The sequence below is a fragment of the Psittacula echo genome (genome assembly GCF_963264785.1).
Source record: "Psittacula echo genome assembly, chromosome: Z".
In the NCBI taxonomy this organism is placed as follows: Eukaryota; Metazoa; Chordata; class Aves; order Psittaciformes; family Psittacidae; genus Psittacula; species Psittacula echo.
The window spans coordinates 23,944,766-23,966,596 of NC_137742.1; the positions used below are offsets into that span (position 1 = coordinate 23,944,766).

At 35.8% G+C, this 21,831-nt stretch overlaps 1 protein-coding gene across 1 annotated transcript in view; it reads right to left on the reverse strand.

Annotated features, from left to right (window-relative positions):
• ADAMTS6 (ADAM metallopeptidase with thrombospondin type 1 motif 6) overlaps positions 1 to 21,831 on the reverse strand; it is a gene marked incomplete at its 3' end in the record, with an annotated part of 146,988 nt that overhangs the window by 49,604 nt on the left and 75,553 nt on the right. Inside the window, exons 11-13 of the mRNA XM_080637567.1 lie at positions 11,650 to 11,757; positions 5,573 to 5,718; positions 3,205 to 3,268 (exon numbers count right to left, since the gene is read on the reverse strand). Coding sequence (XP_080493693.1) covers positions 3,205 to 3,268; positions 5,573 to 5,718; positions 11,650 to 11,757 — 318 coding nt within the window. The remainder of the gene's footprint in view (positions 1 to 3,204; positions 3,269 to 5,572; positions 5,719 to 11,649; positions 11,758 to 21,831) is intronic.

Here is a 21,831-nt window from a genome sequence, read left to right on the forward strand (position 1 = left end):
TCAAGACCATCTTAAGAACCTGAATGTGTGCAACTCCATGGGACCTGATGAAATCCATTTGCAGGTCCTGAAGGAGCTGGCGAATGAAGTTTCTAAGCCACTAGCCATCTTATTTGAAAGATCACGGCAGTCAGGTGAAGATCCCAATGACTGGAAAAAGGGAAATATAACCCCCATTTTCAAGAAGGGGAAAATGGATGACCCGGGGAATTACAGACCAGTCAGTCTCACCTCTGTGCCTGGCAAAATCTTGGAGCAGATTCTCCTGGAAGGCATGCTAAGGCACATGAAAAGCAACAAGGTGGTTGGTGACAGCCAGCATGGCTTCACTAAGGGGAAATCCTGCCTGACCAATTTGGTGCCCTTCTGTGATGGGGCTACGGAACTGATGGACAGGGGTAGAGCAGCTGATGTCATCTACCTGGACTTGTGCAAAGCCTTCGACACTGTCCCGCATGACATCCTTGTCTCTAAATCGGAGAGACATCAATTTGATGGGTGGACCACTCAGTGGATAAAGAACTGGCTGGATGGCCACACGCAAAGAGTTGTGGTCAATGGCTCAATGTCTGGCTGGAGACCGGTAACGAGTGGTGTCCCTCAGGGATCGGTGTTGGGACCGGTCTTGTTCAACATCTTTGTTGGTGACATGGACAGTGGGATTGAGTGTGCCCTCAGCAAGTTTGCTCATGACACCAAGCTGTGTGGTTCAGTTGATACGCCGGAGGGAAGGGATGCCATCCAGAGGGACCTTGACACGCTTGTGAGGTGGGCTGATGCCAACCTTATGAAGTTTAACCATGCCAAGGGCAAGGTCCTACACCTGGGTCGGAGCAATTCCAGGCACAGCTGCAGGTTGGGCAGAGAAGAGATTCAGAGCAGCCCTGCAGAGAAGGACTTGGGGGTGTTGTTCAATGAGAAAATGAACATGAGGCGGCTTCAGTGTGCGCTCGCAGCCCAGAAAGGCAACACACTTAATTGTTACTCAACATTCTCATTTGTGAATTGGAACTATGAAAAAAAATCTTCCTTATGAAGTCTTCCAATTGCAAAAAGACCATCTGAGTGAAAATAAAGAGGAAGGTAAATTAATTACAGGAGAAAATCTGATAAGCTGGACCCACTAAATGAAAATTGCAGAAGGACAGCTAAGTGTAAAGTTACACTTTTACAGAAAAAAGGTAAGATGGTCAGAGTTTCAGAATGGTGCACTGCAATTTGGAAGGCTTTATGACTACAAAAGTTTTACAGCTCCTACTGCACAAGCAGTTCAGCTTCAATCTCTTTTACTGTGGCTATAGACCTAACACTCTAGCCAAAAGGCCTAGCACACTTCTTGGCTGTGTGAACAGAGGAGCTGCAATTAGCAACAGGAAAGTAATTTTTGATTTGGAAATTTGTAATACAGCTTAATAATAACCTCCATAGAGCAGTTTGCAGAACTGATACTTATGATAATTAGTAACAATCATAAAAGCCGGGCTTTTTTTCAAAGAATCAGCAGATTAGCTACTAAGATTTTTCCTGAAAAATGTCAAAAGATAAACAGGTTAAACAACACCTTCAGGTACAGACTCTCCCACTGAAGGGAACTTTCTTGATTCAAGAAGAAAATGAAGACAAATTTGAGGCTGAAATAATATGAAAGTCTGTTTATACTTGTAGTGCTACTAACTTAGAAACTGACTACTGAAATTCCTTATTTGCAGGTACTCTATTTCTAGCTCAATTTTTAACTCAGTTGAATTTATAATTTAGTTTTACAATTTGATTTTATACCTTTAGCCTCTGCCCCATCCTCTCTATGGGTTGTTCATTACTTTATTAGTTCAGCTCTAAAATAAAACTGCATGATTATTCTACTAATACAAAAAGCAGATTTGTGTTTTAAATCAGCAAATAGGTGTGTTTTAAACCTGCCATTTTGTCAAATAGCTTAAAACACAAAGAAATACATTTTCACAGATTGTGTAAGGTGATTGTGTAGCACATTGGCATTGCAAGTTATAAAGGTCTAAAAAGAGTAAGAGGGTTTAAAAGTGGATTCAAGTAATCCAAGTCCCCTGTCATGGTCAGGACACCTATCACTAGACCAGGTTGCTCAAAGCCCATCCAATCTGGCCTTGAATATTGCCAGGGATGGGGCATCCACAGCTTCTCTGGGCAACTTCTCTTCTTAGAGAAGATATCCAGAGCAGGCCTGTGGAGAAGGACTTGGGGGTGTTGGTCAATGAGCAAATGAACATGAGTCGGTAGTGTGCTCTCACAGCCCAGGAAGCCAACCGTATCCTGGGCTGCATCAAAAGGAGTGTGACCAGCAGGTTGAGGGAGGTGATCCTGCCTCTCTACTCTGCTCTCATGAGACCTCACTTGGAGTATTGTGTGCAGTTCCGGTGTCCTCAACATAAAAAGGACATGGAACTGTTGGAACAAGTCCAGAGGAGGGCCACGAGGATGATCAGGGGACTGGAGCACCTCCCGTATGAAGACAGGCTGAGAAAGTTGGGGCTGTTCAGCCTGGAGAAGAGAAGGCTGCATGGAGACCTCATAGCAGCCTTCCAGTATCTGAAGCGGGCCTATAAGGATGCTGGGAATGGGCTATTCACTAGGGACTTTAGTGATAGGACAAGTGGTAACGAGTTAAAACTTAAACAGGGGAAGTTTAGATTGGATATAAGGAAGTAGTTCTTTACTGAGAGGCTGGTGAGGCACTGGAATGGGTTGCCCAGGGAAGCTGTGAATGCTCCATCCCTGGCGGTGTTCAAGGCCAGTCTGGACAGAGCCTTGGGTGACATGGTTTAGTGTGAGGTGTCCCTGCCCATGGCAGGGGGGCTTGGAACTGTATGATCTTAAGGTCCTTTCCAACCCAGAGTTACTGGCCACTGCTGGGGGACAAGACACTGGGCTAGAGAGACCTTTGCTCTGACATGGAACGCTCCTTGTTGACTTTTAACATTGATGCTCATGTTGAACTTGCTCCAGTCTTTAATGTGAATGCTCCAGCTGGGCATCACATTGAGCCAAGGATCCTAACATTTAGCAGAACTCATAGGGTGCCTGCAATATAAGAGTGCCCTACAGGACTCGCTGCCAGTAAAATGTAGAATTCAAGGCTTTTCTGAAGTGAAAGCAAGCATCCGTTACTGCTAAAACATAAAGCAAACAAGTTAATTATACTTTTACAGTGGAATAAAATTTACTTACATCAGTATTACAAGAGCGATACCGCTTCCTTTCCCCAAGACAATATTTGCCTCCACCTGAAGGCCTGAAAAACATGTTTACATGTTAGTATATGCATTATTAGTCTAATCACAAGTCTAAGAGATACATATTAAATAAAAAAAAAGTACATGGAAGTTTTAAAGTGAGATTTTGAAATATTTTATTTAATAAGAATTGTAGAATTGACTTGAATTGGAGCAGATAAAAAACAGTAGTGGGTATCTGAAAAGCATCACTTATATAATGATGATTAATCTAGTTTGCATATATAGTTTAACTGTATTTTGAACATAAAAAAAAGGCATTGTTTTTAACTTATTTGATTGCTTTGTAAAACTAAAATGAAAAATATGTTAAAAAGCCATATAAGAAGCTTTTTTTTTTTTTTAATCTTCTCATATTACACCTGAAAATACTGCAAAATGAAGAGACAGTGTCTGCTAAATACTGAAGCCAGAAAAGACTGCATTTTCTAGTTCAAAAATCTGATTCTGATTTGAATTAAGCAGTATTAAGGCTGAAGAAACTCTAGGGTAAGCAGGTTTCTATTAGGGTAAATAACATATTGGCTCTTAAATTCCCGAACTGTTCAAAAACTTCATCTATCTTTCAAAGACAGATTTGACACAGGTCAAATAATCTATTTACATTGACTTAAATGTAAGATTAATCAAACATCAGCTCTTCGGCTCATAACTTGAAAGCAGAAATGACAAAACTTTGTGTCTGTTTTATAATAAAGAAACAGAAGAATTTACAATCAACTAGAAAGAAAATCAATACTGCTTTTCACATTACAGCTATTTAACCAAGCAACATTATCCTCAAACCAAAAGGAATTTTTTTCCTAATACAGACATCCTCCTCACCCATCACAAATGCATTTGCTTGATGTACTGTTAAACATTTAAAATTTAATCACCTTTCAACATACCAACCTATATACATGGCAACAGGAGTAGTTAAAAAAATCTTAGGAAATTACTCATGCTCAGAACAAATATTCCACTAGCATTTTTACATGCTGCTTTGAAAAATAATTAATATATTATTCTCTCAGTAACATAGTCTGACACGTTATCAATGCATATGGATAATTTTTGCCTTCAAATTCATTCAGTAAGTAGTGCTATTTGCCAGATTTGATAGTTATTGCTAATGACAGGAGGCGAACAGAATACGAGGTGTCCCTGCCCATGGCAGGGGGGTTGGAACTAGATGACCTTAAGGTCCTTTCCAACCCTAACTACTCTATGACTCTATAATATGACATTACAGCACCTTGGTGTCTTGCAGAGAGCACTGGAAAGCTGATGTGCAGCCTGGCTTGCAAAACATGGGTACAAGCAACAAAGAAGTTAGGTGTACAGAGAGCAGATGACATAGAAGGAGTAATACATGCCACAGAATGCATTTCTATTAAAGCACAAAAGCTTAACGTCTTCAAGAAAAAGTGGTCTTAAAAAGTAATGATGGTGATGGAAATAGTGATTATGGGACATTATAAGAACAAAGTAATAAAACTATCCTTCTGCAAAGACCTATAGCTGTGATGAGGTAAGCAGAACAGAAAAAGCAGCAACAGAAAAAAGCAGTGATTCATTTAGCAAAGAACTGCAATGGAAACAAGCAAGCACTCCTCATCTGAGAAGCAGTAGTGACAGAGAGGAGCAGTTACCTGACAGAGTACGGAACAGTGGTCAGGACACTGGAAAGCAGAGAGATGACAGGATAAGTACAGATACATACAATGGATCAAACTGTAGTAGAGAAGCTGGCCCCTCTTGAGAGAGAGTAGATGGACCGACTGGGAGTTAGGGGCAGGGAGTGAAGCTGATGAATTGTTTTAAGAGTCAGTGGGAAGTCACAACTAAGTGCTAGACATGATAGCATATAAATGTATTATATGCAACTTAATAGTACTAAGTACGGTTTATACGTAAGCAGTTGTATGCAAAAGCTTGGAAATACTGTGTTGTGATTTTAATAAGTAATGGCAATAGTAATTTTATATCCTAGGCAAGCATTCCAGATAATATGTTTTAAGAAAGAAATCTATCGAAGACATAATTTAAATATATTCTTCATGAACAGCAAGATGCAGAAAGAAAACCATTCTGGTTATTGCTAAATAAAAATCCAGCTATCTTTACAGTAGAGAAGATAGATTAAAAACGTTTAAAGTATGTCTAGGGAACTTCTCCTGTTTAACTATTTCTGTCTGCAATTTTGAAGACAAATGCTGGCAAACTAGAAAAACATTTTTACAGATAACATGTGAAACCACAGTTTTGAATAATTTCCAAATGTGTCTTTTTGTTGGCTCTGGCTTACTTTAGCTACTTACGCTGGACTGTCACAGTGTCTTATAGATGAGGAGACTCCTCCCCCGCAGGTCCTGCTGCACTCTCCCCATATTGACCATGGACCCCAACCCCCATCTATGCTCTGGGGCCAAGTGCCAAAAGGTACGCACTCTCCCTGATAACACCACTGAAAGATTTCAAAAAAAACACAGAATTAAGTTCCAGTTTGACAGTTATCAGGACAGAAAAATATAACGGTCAGGCAATGACCAATTATAGGCATTAGCATTCTCTGTATAGATAACATGACTAATATTTTACTTTTTCTAGCCATGTTTAGACATTGGTGAGGGTGTGTGTGATTTGTTAATTGTCTTCACCAAGTCCTGAATTATAGGTTCCTATCACACACCAGAAGTTGAAGCAAGCTTAAAATAATTTTTTTTTTCTTCATACATCCTCCTTAGTGTTTCTTATTAAAGGAACTGCAAGTTGCTTACCAAGTTGCTTACATTCCTTTAAACACTAAGATTCATCGCCAAGATTAGTTTTGTAAAACACCCTCTGCTTAGGATTCATGCAGAGGCTCCATTATGCAAAATGAAAATTTCCCCCCCGACAGTATTTTAAGAAAGCATTCAGTTACATTTAAGAAAAAAACCTGGATGAGGTTACAATGGAAGAAGAATTTGTTTCAGTACTTCATTTACACTAGCCCTACAGACATAACAAAAGTAGTGCCAAAGTATTAGACATAGTACAGAAAATTATTATATAACAGTGAGTGGCCACTTGTTCAGTGACAGAATGAACATGCGTACCCCACTCATGCAAAAACTTAAACTTTGCAATATTGTCACTTACACTGGATGTACAAAAAATCACACAATTCACACAAATGGCTCATTATTAAAATAAGTTTATAAATCCCTTAGTCAGAAGCCTTCTTTAAACCATTCAGAAACAATCCTGGAGCCTGTAGTTTGAGACAAATTCTGGTGCATCACTGAGAATCTGGAGTAGCTCAGTTAGATAACCCTTTCCCACCACTATAGGCGTAGGTGACAGAGTAAATTACAGGTTTACTGCGACCTGAATCTGCACATCTCACTTCCAAAAGGTGGGCATCTGCTGTTCAACTCCCTTGAATTTCGCAAACAGACACAATATTGACCCTTTCCAAAAAGAAACCCAGACAACTTCTGCATCCAAAATCAGTCACGTGAATTTGACAAAAAGCACTGAGACTTGAACAGAAGATATAGACAGACACATATCCCTGTCCACCCATAAGAACTACTGGAAGACTCAGTGTTGACTTTATACATTACACCTATACAAGTGTAACAACAAGCAAAGCAACGTTTTCTCTTCTAATTCCTAAGGCTCACCTAAAACCTCAGTCCCAGCAATGTGGGACATATGCAAACAAGTAAATACAGCCATCCACAATGACCTGATTTACTCTAGATTTTTTTGAAGGAAAACGGAAACAGAATTTAACTTACTGTCATTAGACAAGGGAAAAAAAAAAAACAAACAACAAAACTAAAATCTGATGTGAACAAGGATTGTACAGAGTGTTATATAAATAAAAATCCTTTTTTCATCAGAAATTTCATTTTTAATAAAAGGTACTTCTAGACTGTCAAACATGTTAGTGTTTAGCTCTTCATGTACATTAAAATGACAGATTACTGTTAAAATCTGTAGCTTATCATAAGCAGACACACCTAGATACAACATTTCTGCATAGATATGAACACATTACCATTTAATATAGTACTTCCTTGTTACAATATTTCCTTGTTATTTCCACATTAATAAATGAAAACTGTAGCATTATTTTTCCAGCCACATTAATTTTCGTTTCTTCTCCCAAAACACTTTTTATCCTTCATGACCTCTTTTTTCTCTGTATGTGCTGTACCTGTTTTAAAACACACCTGTTACAATCCAGCACATTTCTGTTTCTAAACCTCTCCCTGCTATCAGTTAGAGAAACAAAAATAAAAATAACCATCCGCGTGTCTGTAGAAAAGATAAGGCATCATATTTTAAATCTCAAGTTCATCATACATTGCCTTTTCTACCACGTATGGCCAGGGCAGAGTCTTCCTCATAGCAGCCAGTATGGTTCTGTGTTTTTGGTTTGTGACCAGTGTGGATGATGTACTGATGTCTCAGCTACTGCTCAACAACGCTTGCATGCCATCAAGGCTCTCCTGGTTTCTCAACCTGCCCCTCAAGTGAGTAGACTAGGAGTAGGCAAGAGGTTAGGAGGGAACACAGCAGGGGCAGCTGATCCCAAATGACCACAGGGATATCATACCCCATAAAAATCAAACTCAGCAGTAAAACAGGCCATTGGGATGCTTTCAAAGTAGCTGCTGCTCAGACTAGCTGGGTAACAGACTGCTGGTGGGAGGTAGTGAGCAACTGCCTTTAATCTCCTGTTTGCTTCTTCTTTCACTTAGTGTCTATCTCAGTCCATTCATTCTTCCCACTTTTTCCCTCCTTATTCTCTCCGCCATCCCTGGGGGCAGTAGGCAAGTGACTGGGTGGACTTAGCTGCTGGATAGGGTCAACCCACCACAACCTTCTTCAGACAAAAAACCCAAAGACACAGAGTTTCATGGATTTGTACTGAGGAAAGAAGGGTTCAATCTAAATTTGCAGATCAGAGGTTTATGTCAATGAGTAGGCATCCATCAGAAGAATATACCTTTCATATAGAGCTTGTCTTAAATCCAGACTATCACTGCATGTCTGCATAACACACAATGCAGCCCTCTAGCGAACCCACACTTTTAGCTACTATAGATAAATCCATTCAGCAGTGTTTTACAATGCCTTTAATAGTGCCATTATGAGGAAGAATGAAGTATTTATGTGAGCTACACAGAATTCAGAAGCTAAAAATTTAAACGTTTCTAAGAGTAAAAATCACAGAATCATAGAACAGGGTTGGAAAGGACCTTAAGATCATCTAGTTCCAACCCCTCTGCCATAGGCAGGGACACCTCACACTAAACCATGTCACCCAAGGCTCTGTCCAAATGTATGTAAAAATTTTTGTAAAAAATTTATAATTCCATTTAAAATACATTTTATTTCTTTATTTATGTTTATTACATAAACATGTCAAAATTAGTTATGAAAGACACTTAGAGTTAAATCACAAAATATCACATATGTCAAACAACATGCAAACCATCCTAACTGCACACTATTAGGACTCTAAATAATTGGCAGGTGCATTCTACCTGCTTTATTTCTCCAAAACTGTGTAAAATCACTATACTCTGCAATTTTCTTGGTCATGAAAACATTGTCTTCCATATTTCTCTGTAAAAACCACTTAAATGGTGTGTTTCCTACTCTACCAAAGTTAAATCTGAGGACTTACTGCTCACTTTGATGTCTTTTCCTTATTTTCTAGTGAAAATTAACTTTCACCAGAAACCAGTGATGGATAGAATCTCTGACAGAGTAATTCAAAATTACCAAAATCTTCATTATTTCTAATGGGACTACGGAAATATGCTTTCTCCACAAACTATAGCAACCTCATCTGTTATAATGAGGTAATGAGTATTGAGTAAATAAACATTCTGATCATTTTTGTGTTACTGTTTTACATGCACCATTTCCTCATCAGAGTACATTTTTAAAATCTATCAGTTACTTTACCTTCACAAACACATCACTGTGTATACCAGAGAGAAACTTCATGTATATTTAGAATTATTATTATTACAAATCAGGAAAAAGTGTACCTTTCTGAACCCAGCCGATACATAAAACCCTTTACCAAAGCATGAACATATTAAAGCTTCGAAACAGAACAGATGTACAAGTTCCATCATCAGCAAGAAACCACTCTATTCTCTCTCCCTGTACGCAGAAAACAGCTGAGTAACTTTCATGGAAAACATTCTAAAAACCTTCAGAAGTAGGCAGACATCTACTGTGGAAAATTTCAACCCAGACAGTTAAATGTTTGGCAGGTTTATATAAGCAACTGAAATAAGGTTTTATAATGGTGTGTTAGGCCATTTTAATTGTAGAAATCCCTCCCACCTCTGCCAATAAGATATTAGTGCACATTGCCTCATACTTGTTTTGAGTTGACAGTTACATGGTATTTACATTAGTGTAACTAAAAGCAGAAATTGACCCTTCAAATATGATAAAGTACTTTGAGATCTTGCTAGGTCTTTACAGAAGGGCACATCATTTATTATATATTTGGATAGAGCCCAGCAAAGTTGGGCCTAATTTGGTTGTGGCTTTTAGCCATGACTGCAATATAAATGTAATAATAATAAAAATAATAATAACTGTACCCTGTTATTTCCTCCTTAGCACGTGGCAAAGTGAACTAAGTATTTGGAAAAACCTTGTGTTTTATGGGTTTTCTGCTATCAGGAATTATTAATTTAAGGGAATCTTTGAAGCTGCAGGTTACAGATACAATTCTCTGCTAACAGACATGAACAGTTTACCACTGTAAAAAAATACGGATTCTCTCATTTCCCTCTTGGAAGGACCACGATACTGATGACTGGAAAAAGATGTTTTATAGACAGCAAATTGATTAAAGCCTCAGGCAAGTGGACAAGGCAACAGTATCTTAAAGCATCTCAACTTGTTCACTGTTGTATCACAGTTTAAAAATATAAACTGAGGTAAATTGCTCCTTGTCATTGACAAGGAGTGATGATTCCAAAATAAACCTAGACTTGATTTAAGAGTAGGACTTCCACTTTTTTCTATTATTCTTATAAAAGGTAACATTTTTGGTGGAATGTAAAGGTGTCTCTGTTTTCACTGGCTAACTCTAAGCAGTCTGGTTTTTAAAATTACTTCTTCAACGAATTTATTTAATATGGTTTACCAATATTTCCAAAATCAGCATGGAAAAGCCATCAAAAACGATACTAGGTCATATGGCCTGAATGAAGCCATCAACTGGCATTAATAAACTGTGACAGCTGCCCAAAAGCTTTCATTCTTTTTGTTTAAACATCAGATTGCAATCAAAATGCAGTGTAATCTTAGTTGAAACTCGTTGTGCTAGCATGGTGAAAGTCAGAACAAGAATGGATTTGTTCCTAAAAACGACTACTGACACATAGTTTGGAGGAGTACTAGATCTTATGGATAGATGCAGCAACTCTCAGACAGTACTGGAAATTATATAATCAGCATTCTTCACTTTGTACAAACTTGCATAAAATATATTATCTTGAAAAAAAAGGCTTATGGAATTCATTTTTTCCCCCAGTATATGTCCTATAAATCAATAATTAAAATATTTTTCTCCCCTCTTTAAAATCCATATAGATTTTGCCTTGTAATTGAGAAATTTTTTTTACTACTAAAAATAAGTTTCAGAACTTTCTCTGAAACTACTGATACACAGACATTATTTTAAAATAAAAATTCACATGTTCAGACAGACACAGTAGAATTAGACTTTCTGTACTTTTCTGTTACGTAGAAGAGTTTATTAAACTCTACATTGAAGTCCTTTAAAGCTAAACAGTTATGTAAGTGTAACTGAATACCAAAAGAATAATTCAAAGTCAAAACAGAAAGGTCACTTTGAAATATGAGCTTTTAGAAAACCTTTTAATTAAGGCAAGATTTTTTTTCTATATGCTTGTATGATTCAGCTGAAGGAATAAAGGTTTTATCTCCTAACAACGCAGAGTTCAGGCTCTAGACCCGTGTCACACATATCCAAAGTCTATGCCAGACCTAGAGCTGTAAGAGTCCTTTATGGAAGAGTGCTATAAATTTAATGAAGATTAAACTAAAGAGTTTTTACAAAAAATGCACAAAAACCAATACAGAGTATCTAACAGGTTGGGGTTTTTTTGGTCCATGCTATAGAATTTTATAGTGAGGATAAATCTTTTATTAAATTACATATATAAATAATTGTGACATAACTCGCGATTTATAATTGACAATTCCATTACAATTCAAATGTATTCTGAAATAATAATTTGTTTACATCTTATATTAGCATGTAAGTACTTTAATTTACTAGTTCCTTCTTCCTTGGACAATAAATTGCTTTTTCAAAAAATAAATTAATTGTACTCACCCCCTTTTCAATGCTCCCTGTTTGGCAAAGAGTACCTTCAGCTGCTGGAATGCTGTTGGTAACACAGCGATTACTTTTGCTGAGGCACCAGAGCTCTCTACACACTTCCTAGGAAAGAAGGTAGAAGCAAGTTGATCAGAATGGAAGCCTCAAATTGCTTTCACTCCTCATACACAAACATATACACAAATTTGTTTTGAATAGAGACTATTAAGAAATGGACCGAAGAGATAAATCTATATTGGGATTGGGTTGGGAAATTTTCTGAAGCAATTCCAAAGCCACCATATTTTACCTAAGAATATTCTGCCAAAAAATATCTGGAAGCATCAAACTGTAGACTAGAAGAATGTGTTTTTCACACCTGCCATTCAAATGATGTTTTATAGTTGCTTTTTTCTTGATCAGTGCTAATACTGGGATTAGTATATTTTAGCATGGCTGTAAAAGCAGTTTTCAGATGTGCTCTAGGATCTCCATTACTGTCGTTATCTGACTCAAAATTACATAGTAAAAGGATACCACTAATTCTGAAATATGAAACAGAAAAAACTATTTTTGTTTTCTTTAGTTAAAACCAAAGTTTCTGCGCTCAGACTACTTGCACTCCTCTTCTGTAACACTTGCTAAAACAGCGCACATGTGTCTAGTACTGAGCTATACACTAAATTAATTCCTTTAGGCTTTTTAAGATTTGCGGATGGTATTTCATAACTGATTTAGCCTATATTGTCAGTGTTAAACAAACACAGGTTTTCAAATACTTTTTTTTCCTACCATGTTTTCTCTTTTTTTTTTTTTGAGCATTTACTCATTTAAATTAAGTTAGTTTCGTTGATATTGGAGATTCATTGTTAAAACTATCTAAAGGTTGAAATTCATAACGTGGGCATGACCCAAAGTTGGCTGAATACTCAAAATCTTCAAAGTTGCTTCAGTTGCCCTTGGATTACATATGTATGCAGAAAGGAATCAGAAGTGTTTTGCTTTTACAGTAGATGACTTACATGATAATCTGATAATCTTTGTAGTATTATTTTGAGATCCATGAAAGAGTTCACAATCTGCTTATAGATATTTCCTATTTTTTGGTATTTTTTAAAATTTGAAAGATAGTAGAATCTTTAAAATGATTTTATGATAGTCATTACTATTTAATTTTATTTAACCTCATCTTGAAATTACATACTACAAATAGTCCTTGTACAGATGCTATGGCTGAACCTTCGTACAAAGAGCAAAAAGGAAAAGACAGCGTGCGTAAATTAAAGTTAATAGGTGCCCCCCCTGAAAATTCATTGTTTCTCAGAGGAAATGAATGAGTATCTGGCCCCAGGCTATCTTTTCTATATGCATCAAAAGAAACAAACGTTCAGTTTCAGTTCAGATTCATGTTTCTCACATTGTACTGCATATATAAATTCATTTATTTATATATTATTCACTAGCAGCTGCAGCAAGAGTTCAAAAGTACAAGCTTTTCTTCTTGAGTAATGAAAAATTCTTTTGCAAGTTTAAAATCAGTTGGTGCCATTCTTTCAGGATTAATACAGTGTATTTTGTTTCAGGATTGGTAGAAACAAGGTATCTTTTTAGAAATCCATTAACAAAATACCATATTAGGATGGTCTGAAATGATGAGGAATGAGTACAGATGATTGCTGGAGCTTCCATCCAATTTTTGAAAATTAGGCCTAACCTATTGTGTCTTATTTGGTGGGTTGCTCTATGAAAACTTAAATAAATTGATGAGCCTCATTTTAGGAGAAATACTGACACATGTAAAAGCATACCTGCAGCCAACATAGAACTATCTTAGTTTTCAGATTCAAATTTTTTGTTGAAGAAATGCAAATGGTATAAATATTTACTTACTTAAATCTTTGTATAAACACTTGCTTTTGCCATTCATCTGATAAAATTTTCAGATTAAGATATAAACAAATAAATACGCGGTTTAAAAAAAATCAAATAGAACAGGGAAAGAATAGAAGATACACCACAAAGATTTTTGAAAAATCTGACTAGATTACAAATTTCCCTGTCATTAAGGTGCCAAAATTCAGCATTAAATAAAATTCACATCTAAATCAACCATGCATCCAAACATCAATACAGCATGGATTTCAAAAGTGAAAGCCTAAAATTGGTTCCTTACAGACACAGCATAAGGTGCTTCTATCATAATCCTGCCTTATATACTTTTACAGTTATTTACATCCTCATTTTATTGAGCAGAAACAACATAATTTACTTGCTCACGTTTCATGTGTGGTTTACATTGTCAAATTATTATTAAAATGATTTTTAATAAAAGTGCTAGACTGTGATGATTCTACTTATGACCTGGTGTTTATTTTGCATTGGATTTAATTCAAACATTTAAATTAACAGCTGTACTGTAATTTAGTTCAATTTGGCTGAAAAGCCAAAAATTCAATTGCATTAAGAAACAAAGACTTCAACCATTCCAATATAGAAAGAACAAAAAAAAATAAAAAAAAAAAAAAATAAAAAATAAAAAAAAAAAAACAACACCACAAAAAAACAAATCAGATCTGGATAACACTCTCTAATTTGAAAACACCTGTATTTCAGGGCAATTTGAATCCAGAATTCTGCTTTGTGCTCCAGAGTTTAGATGTTCAATTTCACTTCTGATAGGCCTCCACAGGTATACAGTCTATATATTAACATATAGGTGAATGTAATAATTAAAATGTGTATTTCGTCGCCAGGCTAATGTATCCACAAATGAGAGTATTTAACAATTTACTTCTGGTAAGATTCTTTCTGTATACTAAGGCTTCTTTATGGCAATGGACTCCTCTGAATTCACTGAACTAATATCATCCAAATAATCAGCTGAACTATGTGAATTAATGGATACAGCACTCCAAAACTATTTTAGTCATTCACCTGTTTGCAGAATAATTCTAAGCATGCCAGCTCACATCCTTACTTCACAAAATGAGAGAAAACATTTTCATTCTTCCTAAGTTGCTTTGGAAGATAGAAAGAAAAGCACTGTATCCAAACTAGGTATTATTACTGACATAGTCTTATTCAGACCTTAATTTCAGCAGGAGTTTGCCTCAGTAAATCCCTGAAGACAAACCCAAAGTAATGTAAAATTACTATGGGCTGTACAATACTATTAATATTTGAACAAAAACCTTTGCTTAAATCAGAAAGGAGTTCTGTTTGACACAGACATACAACATCCCCAAATCAACATGGTATTTCCTTATGGAAAACTAAGTCAAACACAGAGGATTTATTAATTAAAATAATACAATGTATCAATCTGTAAAAATAATTTACATAAAACCTGAGAAATTATAAAGTATTTTGGCAATTTCTTTTAAATACAGCCAAAACCTATTTAAGAAGATGTTTGCCTTCTGCTGTTTTGCATTTAAAAGAAAAAGTAGAATTTGAAGTACATTCTCCACCACCCTGTACATGAAATGAAAAATAACATTAACAGTAATTTGAAAACAAACAATATACCTAGAAATGGAAATTGAAAATCCATATGTGCTGTTATTTCATTAAACAAAACCAGAATTATACCAGATACCAGAATGGCTATCTTCTTTATTTTCAATTGATTTTGGAAAGTTAACAGTGAAATTCTGACTAAGATGCATAAAGCTTTCTGTTCTCCAGCTCAACCCTAATCCTGTTACTACGTTAGTTTCATAGTTATTTATTTGAGCTATTTCCTTACTACCAGCATCCTATCTGTAATATCTCTAAGCAACTGATTTTAATAATCCAGCCTTAAAAATGTACAAGGAACTGCCCTGGAAAGGACAGGCACAAATTCACTAGTAGAAAGTACAATGCTTTTTTACACACACTAACACAGACACACACCCCAACATAACATGACCCTTTAGAGGAGCCTTTTCTTTTCTTCAGTGGCGGACACAGGATGACGCTAATACATCTTTTGCCAACACTAAATTTGTGTGAGTAATTTACTGAAACTAAGATAAAGAAGCATAATCTGAAATGTAATCAGTGACCTCAAAGCATTCTCCAAATGTGTGGATTTAGTAACTGCTGATTTGCAAAGCAAACATGGGAAAACGTTTTAAGAATCCAGGAAACATAAACTGAAGCTGAGGCCTTTCACAAGAACAAGACAAGATAGATGACAACCTGTAACAGTGTATCTGAGGGCTCCATGACTTCAGTTTGGAATTTGGATGCTTGTATTTGCAGTAAATTAAACAAAGCTGAACCCATCTAGAGAAAAAATCCAGCAAATCTAATTATCTTCCTTTTGCCTAAGTGTTATCAATGATGGAGCCTCCTTCTGTTGTGTCATGCAGAGTTACATACAGGCATTTCAAATTATGTAACATCTAAGCATCCTGTATCATAACCATCATAAATAGTAACAATTCAGCACAATGAAAATTCAGCAATATGAGCAAAGATCATATTGCTGTGCTGTTCTTAATAGTTTCAATATTTTTTCACTATTGAAAGCCTCCAACGAATGTTAGCAATTTGGCCTATAATATTAAAAAAATTAAATGGGAAATATTAAACTATGACAATTTGGGAATTTCAATATTCATTCATAAAATTTTAAAATGTTTATTAGGATTTTATCTTACCTCAGCCTGCTTAATCTGTAATATGCTGAACCACTTTTTTTGATAAAATAAAGCATATACATAATTAACTTGAATTGTAACTTACAATTCAGACCTGAAAAGCATCAACCTAGAGTACTTTCAGCCTCACAGCTGAAATACTGTTGCAGCACAGTTAAAACTAGAAAACTGTAATTTTGGGTGAACTTCAGAAGGTTCACTGTTTAGTTCAAATAACCACCCAAAAGTTATCATTTTAGTGCTACGCTACCAAATGCTCACTAAGTGGTGCAGCATGTTATGAATCAAAACATGTGGAAAGAATGTGGAATAGAATCCAAACCTTAAGTTGTACCTTTGTATTATGTTACCAGCATTCTTTCCTAAACATTGGGTGCTTATGTGAACAGTATGGAAACCACAGAAGCCCCAGAAGGTAAATCACCTCTAAGTAGCATCTTCCCTTTCAAATTCATGCAAGCTACACCCTGCTTATTCAATCCACATTCTAGTATCTGGAATCTCATTATTGCTTCTACTATCATCTAATGCACTTCTGCTTTGATCACTAGCTTCTTCCCCTTTTCACTTTTTAAATAGCTTTTGTGAGATCCAGGCACATTTATGTTGTCTATGTCTCTTGTGAAAGAGAAAACGAAAGAGAGAGCTAAGGAAAGAGAGAAAAGGGGGTTGGTGACAAGACAGTCCTAGGAAAGAATAAAGGGGTCTATGGGAACTTGTTAGAAAAAGATACAAAAAGGATGTAAATCTACTTTAGGATTCAGAAAGGGGAAAACTTCTGGGATTTCCTGTGGCTACACACATTCTAATCTTAAAAAAAAGAGAGAAGAAAATTTAAGTATAAAGCCAAAGGTGTTTCAAATGTTCTTAATTAGAGCACAATCCAGTAAGTCCTTACACAAGAAAAGCTCTAAAGTTTAATCTTTCTAAACACAAAAGGCCAGCACAATAGTGATGACAGGTTTCACACTTGACCAGCAAGACCTTATGAAATAAAAAAATAATGTAAAGTTTGATATAAAAGACAGAGTATAATACCAGTACCTTCAATTCTTCTCTTTGCCTACACATACTTTGAACACCAGTTTGTGAGCAACATAATGTAAAAACATCTGATTGAATTATTTGTGCTCTGCTAACAAAGTATAAAGCTGCTTAGCCATGGTACAACGTATGAAGCTGGGGAAAAAAAGATCACATTTCAGTGAGTTACTAACTACTGTGTATAATTCAACTGAATGCACCATCATAGTATCAACAGGAGGGAACAAAAGGGAACTGGTACTTGCAGTGCAATGATACATGAGTTGCTTCTCTGCCTTTCCTTCTGATAAAATAGCTTCCAGAACCTGGTTCCACATACATCAAATTTAATACCTCTCTTTATTAATTTGGAGTAAATAATATCACTGTTTAATGAAAAAAGTGACAGTTTAATTCTCTAACATTAAAGTTTGTATCACCTGACTACAAAGGTCAATTGTAATTCAGGCTATTTTAGAACCACTGTGTATAGCAATTTGTTTACCCCCCTGGATTTGAAATGATGTTTTGTTTTGGTCATTACTAATTCAGTTAAACTATTTTGTCTCTAAACTGGTATGTGGGAAACTAGGAAGCAGTGAAGGTATGATGACTGTGTCCTGTATTTCTGCAGTCAAGCCATTCCAGCACACTTCCATCAACAGTACTTAACTTTATGGCCACTCCCCATAACTCATCAAAACTTCCTAGAGACTACTAACACAAGGGAGCTCTGGGAGGCAGCAGGAGGTCTCCTTATTCTGAGAATATATTTTCATTCTGTCTGTTTACAAGAAGTAAGTTCATAGCTTGAACTCTCTCTGTCCTCCAAAATGCGCTAACAAAATGTGAATAAAAACTGGCATTTGAGTGTAAAGCTATTTTCATTGGCAAACTAACTGGAGAACTTAATTGCACACATAAGACCATGACAAAGAAAAGAGCTACCTGTCATCAGTTAAAATGCATTACCCGATGTGTTAAACTCTGGTGTGAAATAAAAAGAATGGTCTTGCTGTTTTCAGCGAAGCCATGTACGCAAAGGAAAGGAGAGTCTGTTCCCCTGTTCTCCTACTCAAAATATTTACTGGCACCAACGATGGTGGACAAACATCAAATAAAAAAAAAATCAAAAAAAATTGTAAAACACTATCTCTGAAACCCATGCTAGCAGCCAACAGCTTTGCAGATCATAAAACGCACCACATCAATATCAACCATATGTATAAAGTATTAACTGCTATTAAAATGCCTGAGGTTTTAGCCTCTGTCCTAAAAATGTAGAGACCAGCCCTAAAGCAAAGCATTATTTTGAACCACGAAATCCGTAAGTTACTGTCAGGCATATTCCAGGTATTATTTAAAGTCATAAAACAGAGAAATTCAAAGTCAAGAGTGGAATTCTTTCCTGAATTTACCCAGAGACAGCCAACAGCCAACTGTAATTAGGCAGATGGTCAAAGGTTAAGGAGATACGGAGTCAATGAAAAAAGTTCTCCTTACACTCACCTAACAAAAGGACTGAAAAATGTTATGAACTGGCATACAGCCAGAGCAAAGGACTGAGACACACGTGACAATCAGCAGAAGAGAATTCACACTGCATCACCACAGAAGATGTAGCATATACAGGAACTACACAAATGAATGGAAACTACCTTGTTCCTAGTAACCTCAAGGTCTTCCACTGCACTGAAACCAGTAAGAAACCTGGAAGCATGTCCTGCCTTTAGGGAAAAGCTATGCAGCAGTATTATACGGTGAAATTTCCACCATTATAATTTGACTCACTGTAAGTCATAAATTTAACATTCTCCTGAATCTGAACACGTATGCTAAAAATGAAGTATTTTAAGGTAGCTTGAGACATTGCCTCTCAATTCTTTATCCAAAGTATCTATTTCTTCACTTAAATTCTCTAAAACTGCCCCGGTGTCATAAATGGTGGAAAATATAGTAAGAAGAACAATGCATATGCAACACAGAAGAATCAATGTCTACTTGCTAATCTGTAGGGTTTACTTAAACTCAAAGAGCTAAGGCATCTCTCTGAATTCTTGTCTGACAATGTGCTGAACAATACACGAAATCTGACCAACAGCCACAAGGCTTTTGCTGAAACAGTTCTGTCCATAAGTGACTAAACAGTTTAATTAGGTCTAGTACTTAAAATAGTATCAAAACAACTACCAAAGAACTCCTTTTAAGGTCAAACTGTCTTCTTGTCAGTAAACACGCACACAGAAAGGCATAAACTTGCAGTCCCTTTAGTACTCTAGTTCTGATGCCTTAATTGTTCAAACACCTCTCCATGTATTCAACTTCAAATCCGTAAGTGAGAAAGGCTTCAGGCATGTAAATGTGCAACATTCTTTGCAGGATTAGAATGTGATCTATGATCAAAAGCAATAAACAGTTTAAAATAAACATGCAAAGGGATGGGATGAGGTAATATGGGAGAAAAGACAATGAACACAGATTAACATTAAAGCTAAAAGGTTGAAGGCATTTTTCCTAAATGTTAACAAGACATCACTACATGATTCCAAAGCTGAAATAACACAAAGATTTTCCAAATTCCTTTAAAAGACAGACACATTAGACTCCGAAGACTTATAATTTTTTGGCAATTTGATTTGAGACTTTGACTGTTTCTCTTGTCATGTGTTCCTATTACAATTCAGTAAAGAACATGAGCAAGAGAAAATGGCAAGCCATTTTCTTTCAGATTTTAAATTTGTTTAGAATTTATTTGTTTCTGGGTCACTGAACTCCATGTTGGAAAACCTGCTCTACTCCCTTTTTACCAGGCACTTCAAATAAAAAGAGCTAAAAGATGTGCTAGAAAGAAATCATGTGTAAACTAGGTCTACTTTTAATTAACGATTTTCACTATGCTTTTCTGTCCACAGTTGCACACATCTGTTAGAATAAAATCAATGAAATGTTAATGGCATATTCATGGGAATAACACACCAAACAGGAACATACAAAGCACTGACTGTTTACTTTTGATAAAGAACAAGTTGAGCAGAGTATTCAACTTAGCTTTTTCTGGTATTTAGATTTAATTCCACTACTCAGTTCTAGAAACCCTTTCATAAATGAATAGGTCCTTCTTGTGTGAATATTTTCCATCTGCACTTCCAAAGACTTTTTACCTTTAAAATTATCACTTGAAATCTGTACAATCATAATAACCATGATCACATTTTCAGAGCATTATGCCCATGGCGGATAATATTCTTAAATGTAGATGCTATTTTAAATGCTAATTTTTTCTTAAGAGTGGATTTTACCAGACTTCTACAATAACCTGTTATATTAATATTTGCAGTCTGAAGCCTATTATTAAAAATAGTGGGTTTTTTCTGAGGCATTTATGCTTCTGAGACACTTATGCTCACATTGATGGCACACTGATGGAACACAATGCACTGTATCAGTTCAGAGGATTGGAAATGTCAGATGAAGACATTCTTTTAACTACTGTCTCGCTTAAGTATCAACCTCTTTTTTATAACAAAAAGAATCAAACAAAAAACTTTAAAATCAAAAGAAGAAGGCAGAAAGCCTCCACATCTTCACTACTTTCAATTGCTTGTGGTTTAGAAACTGGTTTAAGAAAAAAAGTGTATCATGCAGCGTGATCATCATAGCAATGATTACATAGTTTGATAGTTTGGAAAAAGAAAAAAATACATGTGGAAAACCCAGGTTTTACACATCATTAACTTTCCAGTTTAATTTAAAATGCAATATATCTCCAAAGGCTGTGCTATAAATCATAGATTAAATACCTGTAGATTTCCTTAGTCTGAAAATAAAGGAGTGTGTGTGGTAACAATTTATAAGAAAAAAGAAAAAAGAAAAAAGAAAATAAAATATATGACTTATACGTAGTGACAGGAAATGGAGCCCCTCAATAACAGTGGTGGGAAGTGAGAACTTAAAGAGGAACAATAAAGGCCAAAAGAGGTTTGATGAGGGATCAGCAGTAGAAGATCCAGTGAGCTAGTCAGCCAGCTACACAGAGCTTTTAAATCCTTTGTACAATGTGATCTGTCAAAGAGGCATCCCAAGAATAATACTGTATTTATCCCATCAGGGATATTAAAAATGAGAGTTTCTCTGCAGCTAGCTTTTATAGAAGTAAATAGAGTATAAATTCAGTGATTACATTGTTTTATTTGAATAATATAAAAAATAAATATTATTAAAACTATTTACTTGTAAATCACTATATACATTTTTGAGGTATATTTAATTTAGTCTCAGCTGGTTATTTGATAACAAGCACAACAGAATGCATCCTTTCGCTACATACTTACGGCTGCACAATTTTATGTAAATATTTACAGATTTACTGCATTGTGGCCTAAGTGTGCAGGTTTTTATTTCTACTTTGAATTTATTTACCTTAATTATTATACACTGGTACTTGCAGCCAAAGCTTTGCTAGTACTTAGCTATTCAGTATTCTATTTAGCTATGTAACTTCATGTTCCTCTCTTCCCAAAACCGT